Source organism: Halichondria panicea, chromosome 11, assembly GCF_963675165.1.
Source record: "Halichondria panicea chromosome 11, odHalPani1.1, whole genome shotgun sequence".
Classification (NCBI taxonomy): domain Eukaryota; kingdom Metazoa; phylum Porifera; class Demospongiae; order Suberitida; family Halichondriidae; genus Halichondria; species Halichondria panicea.
The window spans coordinates 4,411,479-4,424,093 of NC_087387.1; the positions used below are offsets into that span (position 1 = coordinate 4,411,479).

The window sequence follows — 12,615 nt, forward strand, 5'->3', positions numbered from 1 at the left end:
AGGGTAGAGGGTTAAAGGTCACAGGGTTAAAGGTCACACATGTAGATGAAAGTCCACGTGGTGAAGAAGAAGAGATGGACGATTCTGTAAGAGCTGCTCGCAGTCTCCTCGAGAACGCTTTGTCCATGATGAGCCCACAAAGCAGTAGCTCAAGTAAGCTTTCGAACAGTGGGGGTCAGTGGTAAAAGAGTCAGGGAGAGTGGGTGAAAGTAGAGTCAGGGAAAGTAGGTGAAAGTAGTCTAGGAGAGTACGAGTGTGGGGGGGGAAGGGTTCCATTAAAGAAAGCACAGTAGTAGTAGTGATATAAAAAATAATTGTTCTGCATACAGGAAATGTTACTGATCGGCAACCACCCCGGCCGAGAGCTCAAGAGGATCAGCAGCTTCCAGGAAGCTCTCGCTCTGGTACTGATCGGCAACCTCCGCGGCCGAGAGCTCGAGAGGATCAGCAGCTTCCAGGAAGCTCTCGCTCTGGTACCTGTAATGTGCCACAGTTCATATCAAGCCGACGTGGTCTATCACTGCCTACTCGCCGTCCTCCGTGGATGTCAGAATATGGACAAAAAACAGGAACAGGTAAAAAAAAATCGAAAAAAGTAAAGCTGAGTATGTGGGAGCACGAATTTATTTGTCTGGCAAATGTGGATCAGTCAATTCCTCCAACTCCAATGGAAAAAGCAGACCTCATCAATGCTGGGCTTGGACCAAAGAAAATCTGTCTATTTGAATATGGCGAGGCATTTGAGTTCCACGATGAACTTCTTAATGCATATCCAAAGCTTGTGAATGCAGGGGGGTATGAACTGTTACGCACCTTACCCAACAACAATCGTCAGCTCGGGGTAATTCCACCGCAAAGTGGAGGCTATACTGTTCAGTACCTAAAGAATGTTGTAGGTAGTGCTAAAGTGTTTATCCGTCCTCTACAGCAGAAATTATGTTTGAAACGTGTATTGGAGAATAAAGATCTGGTAAGTTTTATTTGGTTGGTAGTGCTTCGTGTGAGTACTGCTCTGTAGGGAATTGCACCGACTGAAATATGCCTAAAATGTGATCAAAGCATTCCATTGTGTCAACTTAAACAACATCTCGATACTTGTAAAAGGTGCAGTTCATTTTATCAAGTTCTTAATGTTTAATTTGTTCGCTAAGGTTGGATTCTCCCCTTCCTCAAGCATTCTCTGAAGAAGAAGAATTTAGTTACCTGAGCTCACCACCAGAATCTCCACTACCGCCAGCTTTTTCCCCAATTACTCCTAACAACAGTGGTGTACAAGTAAGCAATGCTCCAATTTATAGCATGAGGATAACATCCCCAAAAAATGTTTAGGTACAAGACCATACTCAATCATCCCACTTGGTAGACTTGACCCTAGAAAATGATATCTTACTTGCTGTCAAAAACAGTATGGACGACTTTTGTCAACCAAGGTATAACCAGCTGTGATTATGTGTGTATAGTACTGTGAGATAATGTACTGTGAGATAATGCTATACTTATTTAGAGAACTGAACTGCTTGAGCCATATTGTGTTGGCCTTGAGGGCGAAGTGTGGTATTCACATCCCTGATGTCAACAGTGAGGACTGGGAGGTTGCTTCCCGTACTAGTATTGATGTGCGACGTGGCTTTGTAGTGGAAGATGGGATCAGAGAAGCAAAGAAGAAACGATTCAATACGTCCAATCTTCTCAGAGTAAGTTTAAGAAAGTTATTATCATAAATGTACATTGATTACAGATGGGTACTATACAGGTCAGTTTTGTGAGTGAGGCAGCAGTAGACACTGGTGGGCCACTGAGAGAATTCTATCGTCTATTTGCAAAGGGGGTAACTGAAAAGTACTGCACCAGCAATGAGAGTGGCCAATGTTTTCCGCTGAAGAATGTTGTTGCTCTGCAGGTAAATTAAATGCGCATTATGTATGGGTGTGCATACATTTAATAACAAATTGTGTTCAGAATGAGGACTTCAAGAACATTGGCAAAATCACCGCTATGAGTATTGTACAAGGGGGTTCTGGAATACCTGCTTTTCACCCTTCAGTGTACCGGTACATCTGCACGGGGACTTACCTGGGAGTAAGAAATGATACAGCTGTTCCAAATGAACAGGTCCGAACCCTTTTGAGAGAAGTAAGTCATCATTATGATACACAGGAGAGGGAGCCCCCTAGCCCAATCCCCTTAAAATGACCTTGTAGCGGGTAATTTCCGGTAAGACTAAGTATAATTATGGACAAATAAAAATTATAACATTTGCAAAGGCAATCCCAAGATGAAAAAAATTTGCCCAAGCAGGGGGAGCATGACCCCCCTAGTTGGTGGTACACTCATTCACACCATGTGATTTATTAGCAAATATACGCACAAAGCAAATAATTATACACCCTAGATATCTGCATGGCTTTTAATGTGGTGTACCCCTTCAGATCAATGATGCAGATACGGATGAAAAACTGAGGTTAATATTCGAAGATGACGAAAAAGTTGGACTCGTGTGCGACACCGGCTATAGTAAGGCATTGTGCCTTGCCTCCATGGCTGACAAGGATGGGATCAAGAACGCATTGAGAGACTACCATTCCTTGATTAAGATCAAAGCGGAACTAGATCAATTCACAGAGGGGTTACACACTTGTGAAGTCCTCAAGTATGTTCAAAACTACTCTGATTTGATGCAGCCTTTGTTCTGTCAGCAACCAAGCGTATTGTCAAAGGGTGCGTTAATTAATATTATATGTCATGCATTCATATTGTTATTGTTTTTGTAGACTTCTTTAAGAAGTTTCCGTGTGTGTTCTCACTAACTGATTCAAATAGAAAAGCCAAAGAAGAGGCTGCGTACATCTTCTTCATGGATTTTTTGGAAGAATGTGAAGGTACTAGTTAATTTGACATACATGTATAAGGCAGTGTTCTTTTTTGGTGTTCGCCTAGGCCAAAGAATATCATACTGTGGTATTTATTAGTGATTCCCATTATATATGATGTACACGCAGAAGAAGTTGGACACGAAGAAACTAAATGTAATACAGTAGAACGTCCATTATTCTGAACCTCCATTATCCGGCTTGGCAATTTTATTTTTGGCTTGTCCTTTTATTGCACATGCGCATTACTATGGAGACAGGCCTGCTTATCTTCTGCGCATGCGCTGGCAACCATGTGGCTCTGCTGTTTGTCCATTATGTGGGTGGATCAAGGCGTGGTTTATCCATTCGATTATCCAGAACCAAGGTGTCCGAATAATCAAAGGTTTCACTTTAATGATTAATTTCATGCAATCAAGAGTTTATGATAGAGAGAGAGTATCGAACGTAGGCATACTGTACATCAGATGTATGCGGAGAGTAACGTGACTTCCTGTATCTGTCACAAGCTTGGAATTTGCACACTGACCAATCCAAGTGTGGGTGATGTAATCTATCAAGAAAGTAGATTACATCACCCACACTTGGATGGGTTGATAGATTACATCACCCACACTTGGATTGGTCAGTGTGCAAATTCCAAGCTTGTGACAGATACAGGAAGTCACGTTACTCTCCACATACATCTGATGTACAGTATATGCCTACGTTCGTAAACTCTTGATGCAATGTATTCTTATTTGAATTTACTGTATAATGGCAGAGGAGGAGATTGGACATGCGTCATCATTCATGTGACATTCCTAAAGTTTTTTTCACGTTACCATAGATACTGTAAAAAAAAGTTACTGGTATGTCCGACTGTACTGAGCCTGACTAGCTGTATCTGTTCCTGGTTGCAGCAGGATTAGGTTCATGGCTGTACCAAAATCATTCTCTTCACCTGTTTCTTATGAAAGCACATGATTATTGTGATTTCACTTAAACTGCAGAAGCAAAGTGCAATTGAACCGCGACCGCGGAATGCGTGTTCATTAAAAAGTCATAATTAAGTGCATAAGGTTAATTGTGTTTTTCCTCCTCTGTATTGTACATTTTTTACTACATTCATTTTCCTATGTAGTTGCACATTAATATAAGTGTAATGCCTAATTCGATCACTATCATGCAAAGGTATTCATTTTACTATAGATGGAACATCAACAACAGAGAATGGGGACAAAGTGACTCTTGACGATGTTCTCATCTTTTTCACTGGAGCTGACAGGGAGCCCCCACTTGGTTTCCAGCCTGTACCGACATTGACCTTCACTGATGCTGAACTAGCAACTGCCAGTACGTGCAGTCTCCGTCTTCGTCTCCCGTGTAGACATTCATCTTATGATGTGTTCAGGAGCAAACTAATGCTGTCTCTGCGTGGAAACGATGGCATGGGACTGGCATGATTTTAATTTCAAGAATACCCTTCACAATCATCATTATTTTTTTGTTTTGAGTTTTCATCTCTCCTGGAGTATATACTAATTCAAGAGATATTTATGGACACAAAATTACTTATTCATGAGATTATTTATGGAAACAGAAGTGACATAATTATTAAATCTTAGCAACTGTTAATTTTACTGTAGGTGTATTCAACAGCGTCCATATAGAAATCCATGCCATGGTCATAACTCTGTGCAAGGGGGTGTACAACAGAAGATAATTCTTCATATTCCATAGAGCAAAGAGGCTGTTGTGGTGGATCAACAACTATTGAGCTCTCGTTACTGCCAACAGGAAGAGGTCCATCCCAATCAATACCGTAGTCGCTGTTGTGGATCTAAATAGAGACCAGAGATATAATTAATCAACAACTGTTATTTGCATACCTGTTCATCAATGTCTTGGAGGTGTGATCCACTTATCCAAAGTTGCTTTGGGCTTGCATTTCTGACTGATGAAAGAGGATGATTGTTCCAAGCAGCTGTGAAGTCATGTAGACTCTGATTAATTCTTGAAAGAAATACGTAATGCAAACAGAATAGATGAACAGAGTTGTCAACATCTAAGATACCTATGTCCTCCATGTGTGAAAATAAACAGTAATACCCAACAATGCAAGCACTGTAGACATCACGCCATAACCGTTCAATACGCTGGTTATGTACGCTTCGCCCTGCAATAAAGCTTGCTCTATTTGGTCCACGATGTGCCACCATGTACTCGTGTACAAGTACATTCTCGCCACCTCTATCGCTGCGTACTCTGCTAGGCACTCCATGCAACTGAACTGCATCTGTGAAATTGGACAGCACAGTTTCAGAAGTGTTGTTGTCAGCACATTTGAGAAACACAATTAATCTGCTGTACCCATCAATAGCACCGTGAACCACAAGCTTCCACCTAAATTAATTAATCATTGATATCATAATAATGAAAAACATGGTGCCATACCTGATTAGCTTGTGGTGCCCGTCTATATGCCAAAGATGTTGTGGACCTTGAACTGAATACACTCGTCTCCTTAAGTTTCTCAGCCTTCTCAAGACACATCCTTGTGGGTCAATTCTTCTCTGACATTCCCGAACTCGATTCATTTGCACTCTGATTCCACGTGACACAAGGTAACCGTACATCTGTCGGTTACCCCAGTTTGGGTACTGTTGTTGTACACCTCCAACAACACTGTCCAACTCTTCGTCTGATATTTGTGAATATGTACAGCGGATGGAAAGATTTAGGGATGACATACGTCGACGAACTGTGGATACAGATACACCTAATAGTTTGCTGATTTGAGGAACTGTGAAACGAGATTCAATTAAACATTGAAGTTGCTCTTCAGGAATAACATACGCTGGTCGTCCAACTACACCAGACAACATCAAAGGTGCTTGAAATTGTGCGTTAGAACCTCCTCCATTACTTAACAACTTATTTAGCAATGTATCCATCTCCTTGTAGGCCTTGTTCAGTAAATCAAGAGTACTACACTCGGAAGTACATAATTCGCCAGAAATAGCTTCCTTTGCCATTAAATCTGAGCACATAAGTTCAATTCTCCACTTGTAGCCATCCACTATATCTCTTGTTACTACTCTTCCCTCCTTCATATCTGAGATAAGTGCTACCAAGCTGTCTACAATCCAGTCACAACTCATGCTTGATCATTAATAAAGTAATTGAGACCACGCCCTCTCAAAAATTACTCAGTTCCCATAATTTAAAAGCCTCGAATCCAGGCCGCTTTGAAGAGGCTGAATGAGCAATGCATTAGCCTCGATTCAAGGCCTGGAATCGAGGCTAGCATGCAATGCATGGCAGACCCTTGCTGAAAAATACACCCTCCATCAAGTTGGGCCACGCTCCAACTAACTCTCCTCATGCTTTTGACACTAGAATAACAGTCAACGACCTTGTTGGAAAAATACCCCTCTTAATTCTACACCTGACTGTCTGTAGAATAACCCCCCTTGCTGAAAAGACACCTGTAGAACAACCCCCTTGCTGAAACACCCCATATAACTGATTTTGACAGTCTGTAGAATAACCCCCCTTGCTGGAAAGACAATCCATTATAATTTTGACACACACAGAGTAGACATCCCATACACTGAATTTTGACACTGTCTGTAGAATAACCCTTTGCTAAAAAGACACCCATATAATTTTGACACCCTCTGTAGAATAATCCCTTGCTGAAAAGACACCCCATATAATTTTGATACCCTCTGTAGAATAACCCCCTTGCTGAAAAGACACCCCATATAATTTTGACACCCTCTGTAGAATAACCCCCTTGCTGAAAAAACACCTCATAATTTTGACACTAATCTACCGCCATAACAGCCAGACACAAACAAGTGGGTGGGGCAATGGCATTTTTTACCACCAACTCAACCTTAAAAGATAGGTGGGGCTCAGCTCTGTGCGCTCTAAGCGTCAACTGGTTTCTCGAAAATTGACAAATGGAATGGAATGTAGGAGGCAAATGCGTATAATTTAATGAAGGTCAGTTTCAGTTACGAGAATTTGATGAAGGTCAGTAACTCTGTACTATAGTACTGCTCCCAATGTCTACTAACAAGCTATACTCTCAATGGTACGGATCAGTATTTCGTCGCCCTCATTCTCGTTGGCGACTTCTTCCGCCTAGTAACTAGCTACAGTTGGCATTTGTACCTTAAAAAAGACGTTCTTTTGTTAATGATTTGTAGGTCCCTATCGTTGGGAGTAGCTTACTAGTAGACATCGATAGCAGTGCTAGTACAGAGTCACCTTCATGGTTCCGATATCATGAATGAGCACCCATGCATGAACGACTATAAGGCAATCAAGCACACGAGTGACACTGGCTCAGCTAACCGTCCCCTATACACGTATACCCCTCGGTCCATGCATACCGAGAGTCTGTAAAGAAGGACCTGGATGAAATGATCGACTGCATGTTCAAGTACTGTTGAAGAAGGATGACGATGAGGCTGTATATCGACTACAGGAGACTGCATAAAATAATACTGTTTCACGCAAATAATTATGCTTACCACTTGCATGCTAGATGAGCTTATATAATATCGATCGCTTCGGCAATGCAATTTATCCCACGACATTGGGGACATAACGTGGATATTGGAAAATACCTGTCGTGGAGAAATACCTGCACAAAACCTCTTGCATATCAAAATTAACCGATACAAAAGAGTGTTAATTTGGCATAATTCATTATTTGACATGTGTACCTTGCAATTGGGCATATAGTAGGAAATGGAACCATACAGCAAGAGTACCTGTCTGCAGTTGAATCACTCTCACCACCCGTCGACAAAAAAACAAGACAAGTACTTTACTACTGCCATGCATGGATAAGAGAGGCCATGCTAGGCCTTGATAAATTATGCTTGGAATAATGTTGGGTGTCTAAAGAAATTGGGAATAATAGTTAGCATGGTACATTAAAGTTTTGCATAACGATGATGTTCTAATGGCAAAAAATGGCTGAAGGTGAATATTATGGCGGATCAGTTCAAGTCAACAAGATAACAATGAGAATCATAATTATGGCTTGTGTCGTTGTGTGCTGTGTGTTTATGTCGACGTCTTATAATCACATTTTTGGGGTTTTTTATGAATTTTTTATGAGAATAATAGGCACATTTTCCAAGAATTAAAGAATAGAATAATGGGTGGGAAAAAAGCATGATTTATCAGGGCCTACGAGTCCATGCAGAATCTAATATACCGAGTCATCAGGCATGCTTCCCGTTTAATGATCAGATGCATGGGAGTATTCTTTTTCATTTGATAATTGTATACGACCTATATATACTGTTACACAATCACACAAGTCACAAAATTGCACGGATTGATAACTATAAAAGCTAGTGTTCTAATAATCCTTCATGGACTGGAGCAACGTCTAAAAAGTTATCAAATTGTAGTACAATCTTTCGCAGCTCATTTCCGGGATCTGTAAAAGAGAGGCAGGCTTGAAGATGAGCCCACAGGACAACATCCAGGGTAGTCAACCTATTACAGAGACGTAATTAATTATAGGATAAAATCAACAGACTCATAAATACCCATCTCTGAAGAAAAGCTTATCCTTGCCAAGTCTCCGAGAAAGAGAACCACACCCATGCTCAAAGTCCAGCAGTACTTCTCTCTCAGGCTTACTATACATCTCCCAGTGGTTCCAAGCATATTTGAACTGCTGAAGTCTTGGGACTACTTGATTTAGTGGCCAGCAGAGACTGTGTCCATGAGTTGTAACGGATCTCTGAATTAAAAAGGATGTACTATACACCGTGCCAACACTGAATGGATGTATACACAGCAACATGCACTACGTTCACTGCTTTGTTCAAGCCTTTCAGCAATGCATGGCAATTTTTAAGTAAAACGATTAACCTGGACATTTGTCATACTGGCCCAAGTTTGATACAGCAGTGCTGGTGCTAACTTAGTCCTGACTAGAGAGAGGTGTGCCTCCTGGTCAGATCTTTCCTGTGGCTTCAATTTGGTTGTCAGGCCTAGGGACTGGAAGGAAAGAACATAAATCGACACTGATAAAAAAATTTTTATCACTTAGGAAGTACTGACATATTTACATTTTTTTGTCATACCTGAGACTCAAGGAAGGTCACAAGTTTCTCAAATTCACTGAATATCAGAGGATGTGAGTCCATATGCAAGCACAGGAAAGGAGACCTCCCTGCGAGAGATATTTATCACCTTTTGAAAACAGTTAAGTTATACAAAGTTTAAGACCTGAAGGAGACATATAATCAGCATTACTGACAACTTGGGTTTTAAAATCAAGTTTAGATGCTCGAAGATATACTTGAAGCATCAGTCGTCGGGCAACATCATCAAGTAATTCTCTTTCTGCAAGTGCGATAAAAAAATTGAGTAGATCTAGCTCTAGATGCATGCAGCTACGATAATCACCTTTAGGCAAATGAAATACGATTGCATTTGATGGCCATTTGAAATGACCAGTAGCAGATGCTAGAAGATGATCAGTTAAGCTCTGCTTGTTAACAGCCATTTTGTTTTCAATATTACTACTCTGTATTTTAGAACAGGTTGCCATTTAATTTCAATTAAAACCCAGCGCATGCTCTTTTGGCGGGGGAAAATGTCTTCATATTTTTGAAGTCTCTAGCTCTCTGATCTGTGTTGCTTCCTTGCCATTTTCGCTGGTGAAATACAAGGTAAGGGTATTTCTGATCTAACCTCTTTACAATTACCCACTGATTTGCATTCCATTGTTAATAGTCTCATAGTGAGTAGATCTATTGTACTTGTGCAAATGTGGGTGGTACCTAATAAGAATTAAGCTTTAGCTTACACCACAGTGTAATATTTACAGTTTGATGTGTTCTGTTCTTCCTTACAGATGCCGAAGAGAGTAAAAAAAAAGCAATACAAAGTGGAGAAAGTTGTTGACAAACAAAACAACAACGGACGAATTGAGTACTTTTTAAAATGGGCAGGTTACGAAGATGATCAAAATACTTGGGAGCCGAGAGAAAATTTGGACTGTGAAGATTTGATTGCCGAGTTTGAGAAGAACTACACACCTACTACTGTGTTGCAACCTTCTACTTCTTATAGCAGCTCTGACAGTGAACCAGTGGTAGGCTCAAGGTTACTTTCCAGAGCAATATAATTTAAACATCTCTTTCTCTTTCATAGTATAATATATAATACTTTTGACTAATTCTTTTCTACTTTTCCTACCAGAAAAAGAAGCCAAAGCGAATATCATCTTCCAAAGTAAGGTCACATCTTTTTAGAAGCTCCAATGTTATTCAGTCACGTTATTTTCATTTGTTCAGGCACCAACGACTCCAAAGGTCACAAATGGGGCCCCCAAAAAATCTTCTCCCAAAAAAATTTCGCCCAAAAAGGAGGCGAATCCAACAGAGGAAATATCATTACCAGATCTCGGTGAACCGAATGGATTTGATAAAGGGTATACCCCCAAACAAATTGTTGGAGCCACAGAACTCGACGGTCACATTCTATTTCTCATTCAATGGTGAGGTCCTTTTGCACAAGTTTTGTTTTGTTTTGTTTTGAATAATGGTTAAAAATGATTTTCTGTGCTATAGGAAGGAGGTAAATGACCAGGAGTTGGTCTATGCTAGCGAGGCCAACGTTCAGATACCCCAGATCGTCATTAAGTTCTATGAGAGCAAGTTAACCTGGCACGAGAACATGGGTAAGACTATTTTTATTAGGGTGTAAGTAGACTATTGACACTACAGTGGTACATGTACAATAAAATTATACACCTGACTATCAGTGGGGAGCAAAATCAAACTTTGTCTTTGATTATAGCTACAGTACTGTTAGTGTAGACTCTCATTAATCCGGTCACCCTTGGGACCGTGCAGCTTGGCGAGGTGGCTGTATTTCAGAAAGTAGCCGCAGCTAAATAGTGGTCCCTACTTCGAATCTAATGACTAATTTGCAGTTCTGCACCCATAACGTACATTAAAATCTAGCTAGGGGCAGCCAGAACTGGCTGATATACAGAATAGCGAGGGGATGCATTTCAGGGTGTGCAGTAAAGCAAGCTAGCAATCTCTGCCAAACGAAACAACCGGGTGACCGTACTTCAGAGATCCGGATTAGTGAGAGTCTACTGTATGTGCTATTTGTGCTTTACGCAACATTCTATTTATAGAAACCTATTCCTACTTTTGTACCGCCCACTTTGGTCTTTGCTCGCTGTTGTGTATTTTTGTGGTAGTGTACTAATTTTGGAATGCCACAAATTCCTCTTGGGCTTATTTGTTACCACAACTTACCTAAAAATTAATTTTCTTCTAGAGCAGAAACTACTGTATAGCGCCAAGGGTGTATAAAAGAAGATAGGGCATGCAATAGGGCATGCAACAGTAAAAGAGCAGAGTTTAAATGTGGGCGGATAAACGTGCACGATTATGCATGAAATGCTAAAAATAGAAATTTTCATGCAAATTCACACATTCATCCACCCACATTTGAACTCTGCTAGCTACGTGTACTGCATAGTGGAGTTGCATGCTCTCTCTTCTTTTATAAGCCCTTGATAGCGCGAAATTTTCGAGGCACTTAAAATTTTGTGGCCTCTAAAAGCATTTCGTTGAATAAATGTTTGTGGGTTCACTGCTTACTGGAAGCATTCCCAGGCCATGCCTTCCATCCAGGTAGATTTGTTTGTGAATTCACTGTTTAGCTCATTTTTTATTAATTCTTGCTCAAGTTGTGTTATTCATAACGTTTCTAATTGTACTCGAGAGTGATTTTAATGAGATTCATTGCAATTTCTAATTATCTGCGAGTGCGATTTTACTCTCATTCGCAGAAATAGCACTCGCGAAAATATGTTGGTACAGTAGAACCTCGCTAATCCGAATAGAGTGGGACCAGACCCCATCCGAATACATGAAATTTCCGGATTAACATAATTATGTCATTAATTATTATGAATATCATTAACGAAGACACTTCGTACATGTACATGTATTATGATATTATTGTGGCCAGAAGGGAAGCTGCTAGCTAGAATAGTCTTTATATCAACTTTCTCTCCAATACAGTGAGTCTTGTGAGCTCTCTCTTCGTTTTCTTTGCAGTGGCCATTGTCTTGAGCAGTTTATCAATAAAATTATTGCTGATTCAGCTACATTGCGCATGCACAGTACTCTGTTCTACTGGCAGCCCCTCCTCTTTTTCAGTTTGCCATTTTGTCCGGATTAGCGAGGTTCTACTGTATATAGTTGATAATTTTAACAATTTTCGTGTGTGATCGCTAACAGCGAAAATGTCCCGCTAATGCGGTAACTAAAAACTCCCTTAATTTTTAAGAGATTCCTATTTTTTCCCGACCTGCCTTATCCATAAATCATTGACGAAAGTCCATGAAACATAGATTATGTAATTAAGCTTATTGTGCATTATAATTATCATAATTGTGTTTTGTTCTAATCATTACAGAAGCGAAAGAAGAGTGACTCTTCTCCTGAGATCTCTTGTACTACTTACCTGGCCCACCGTTCTGTTTTCATGTACATTCTATTATGTGCCCACTCACATGCCATGCCACATTGAACTTCACACGTATTATTCTTGTAAACATTGTATTATCACTCCTCACCGTGAGATGTCTCAACAATTTAGTTAATACAGTACGATCACTAATTTTAGACAATAAGATTTTATGCTTTGATCTGCCACATCAGTGGGGAGGGGGGGAGGGATGTAAAGAATG

General features: G+C 40.3%; 4 protein-coding genes across 5 annotated transcripts; 2 read left to right on the forward strand and 2 right to left on the reverse strand.

The window, feature by feature from the left end:
* Positions 1 to 4,476, forward strand: LOC135344373 (uncharacterized). Of its 2 annotated transcripts, XM_064541575.1 has the most exons (12): positions 1 to 153; positions 330 to 731; positions 792 to 970; positions 1,019 to 1,104; positions 1,152 to 1,275; positions 1,330 to 1,430; positions 1,505 to 1,694; positions 1,754 to 1,900; positions 1,960 to 2,133; positions 2,430 to 2,718; positions 2,772 to 2,879; positions 4,062 to 4,476. In XM_064541575.1, exons 1-12 carry the CDS (start codon positions 75 to 77, stop codon positions 4,313 to 4,315), a joined length of 2,133 nt encoding a protein of 710 aa, XP_064397645.1. In that variant the 5' UTR covers positions 1 to 74; the 3' UTR covers positions 4,316 to 4,476. The 2 variants fall into 2 exon arrangements, with proteins under 2 accessions (XP_064397645.1, XP_064397644.1); XM_064541574.1 differs by having other exon boundaries at positions 330 to 970.
* On the reverse strand, positions 4,425 to 6,693 carry LOC135344376 (uncharacterized). The gene is made up of 3 exons (XM_064541579.1): positions 5,307 to 6,693; positions 4,742 to 5,255; positions 4,425 to 4,692 (listed from the first exon to the last, which is right to left on the reverse strand). The coding sequence occupies exons 1-3, from the start codon at positions 6,011 to 6,013 to the stop codon at positions 4,474 to 4,476; spliced, it is 1,440 nt and encodes a 479-aa protein (XP_064397649.1). The 5' UTR covers positions 6,014 to 6,693; the 3' UTR covers positions 4,425 to 4,473.
* A 1,446-nt stretch (positions 6,694 to 8,139) lies between these two features.
* Positions 8,140 to 9,444, reverse strand: LOC135344382 (metaxin-2-like). The gene is made up of 6 exons (XM_064541586.1): positions 9,300 to 9,444; positions 9,120 to 9,236; positions 8,975 to 9,063; positions 8,760 to 8,888; positions 8,432 to 8,628; positions 8,140 to 8,378 (listed from the first exon to the last, which is right to left on the reverse strand). The coding sequence occupies exons 1-6, from the start codon at positions 9,442 to 9,444 to the stop codon at positions 8,231 to 8,233; spliced, it is 825 nt and encodes a 274-aa protein (XP_064397656.1). The 3' UTR covers positions 8,140 to 8,230.
* Positions 9,430 to 12,573, forward strand: LOC135344384 (chromobox protein homolog 1-like). Its single transcript, XM_064541589.1, has 6 exons — positions 9,430 to 9,565; positions 9,751 to 9,990; positions 10,098 to 10,130; positions 10,193 to 10,395; positions 10,469 to 10,578; positions 12,342 to 12,573. The coding sequence occupies exons 2-6, from the start codon at positions 9,751 to 9,753 to the stop codon at positions 12,356 to 12,358; spliced, it is 603 nt and encodes a 200-aa protein (XP_064397659.1). The 5' UTR covers positions 9,430 to 9,565; the 3' UTR covers positions 12,359 to 12,573.
* The last annotated feature ends 42 nt before the right edge of the window (positions 12,574 to 12,615 follow it).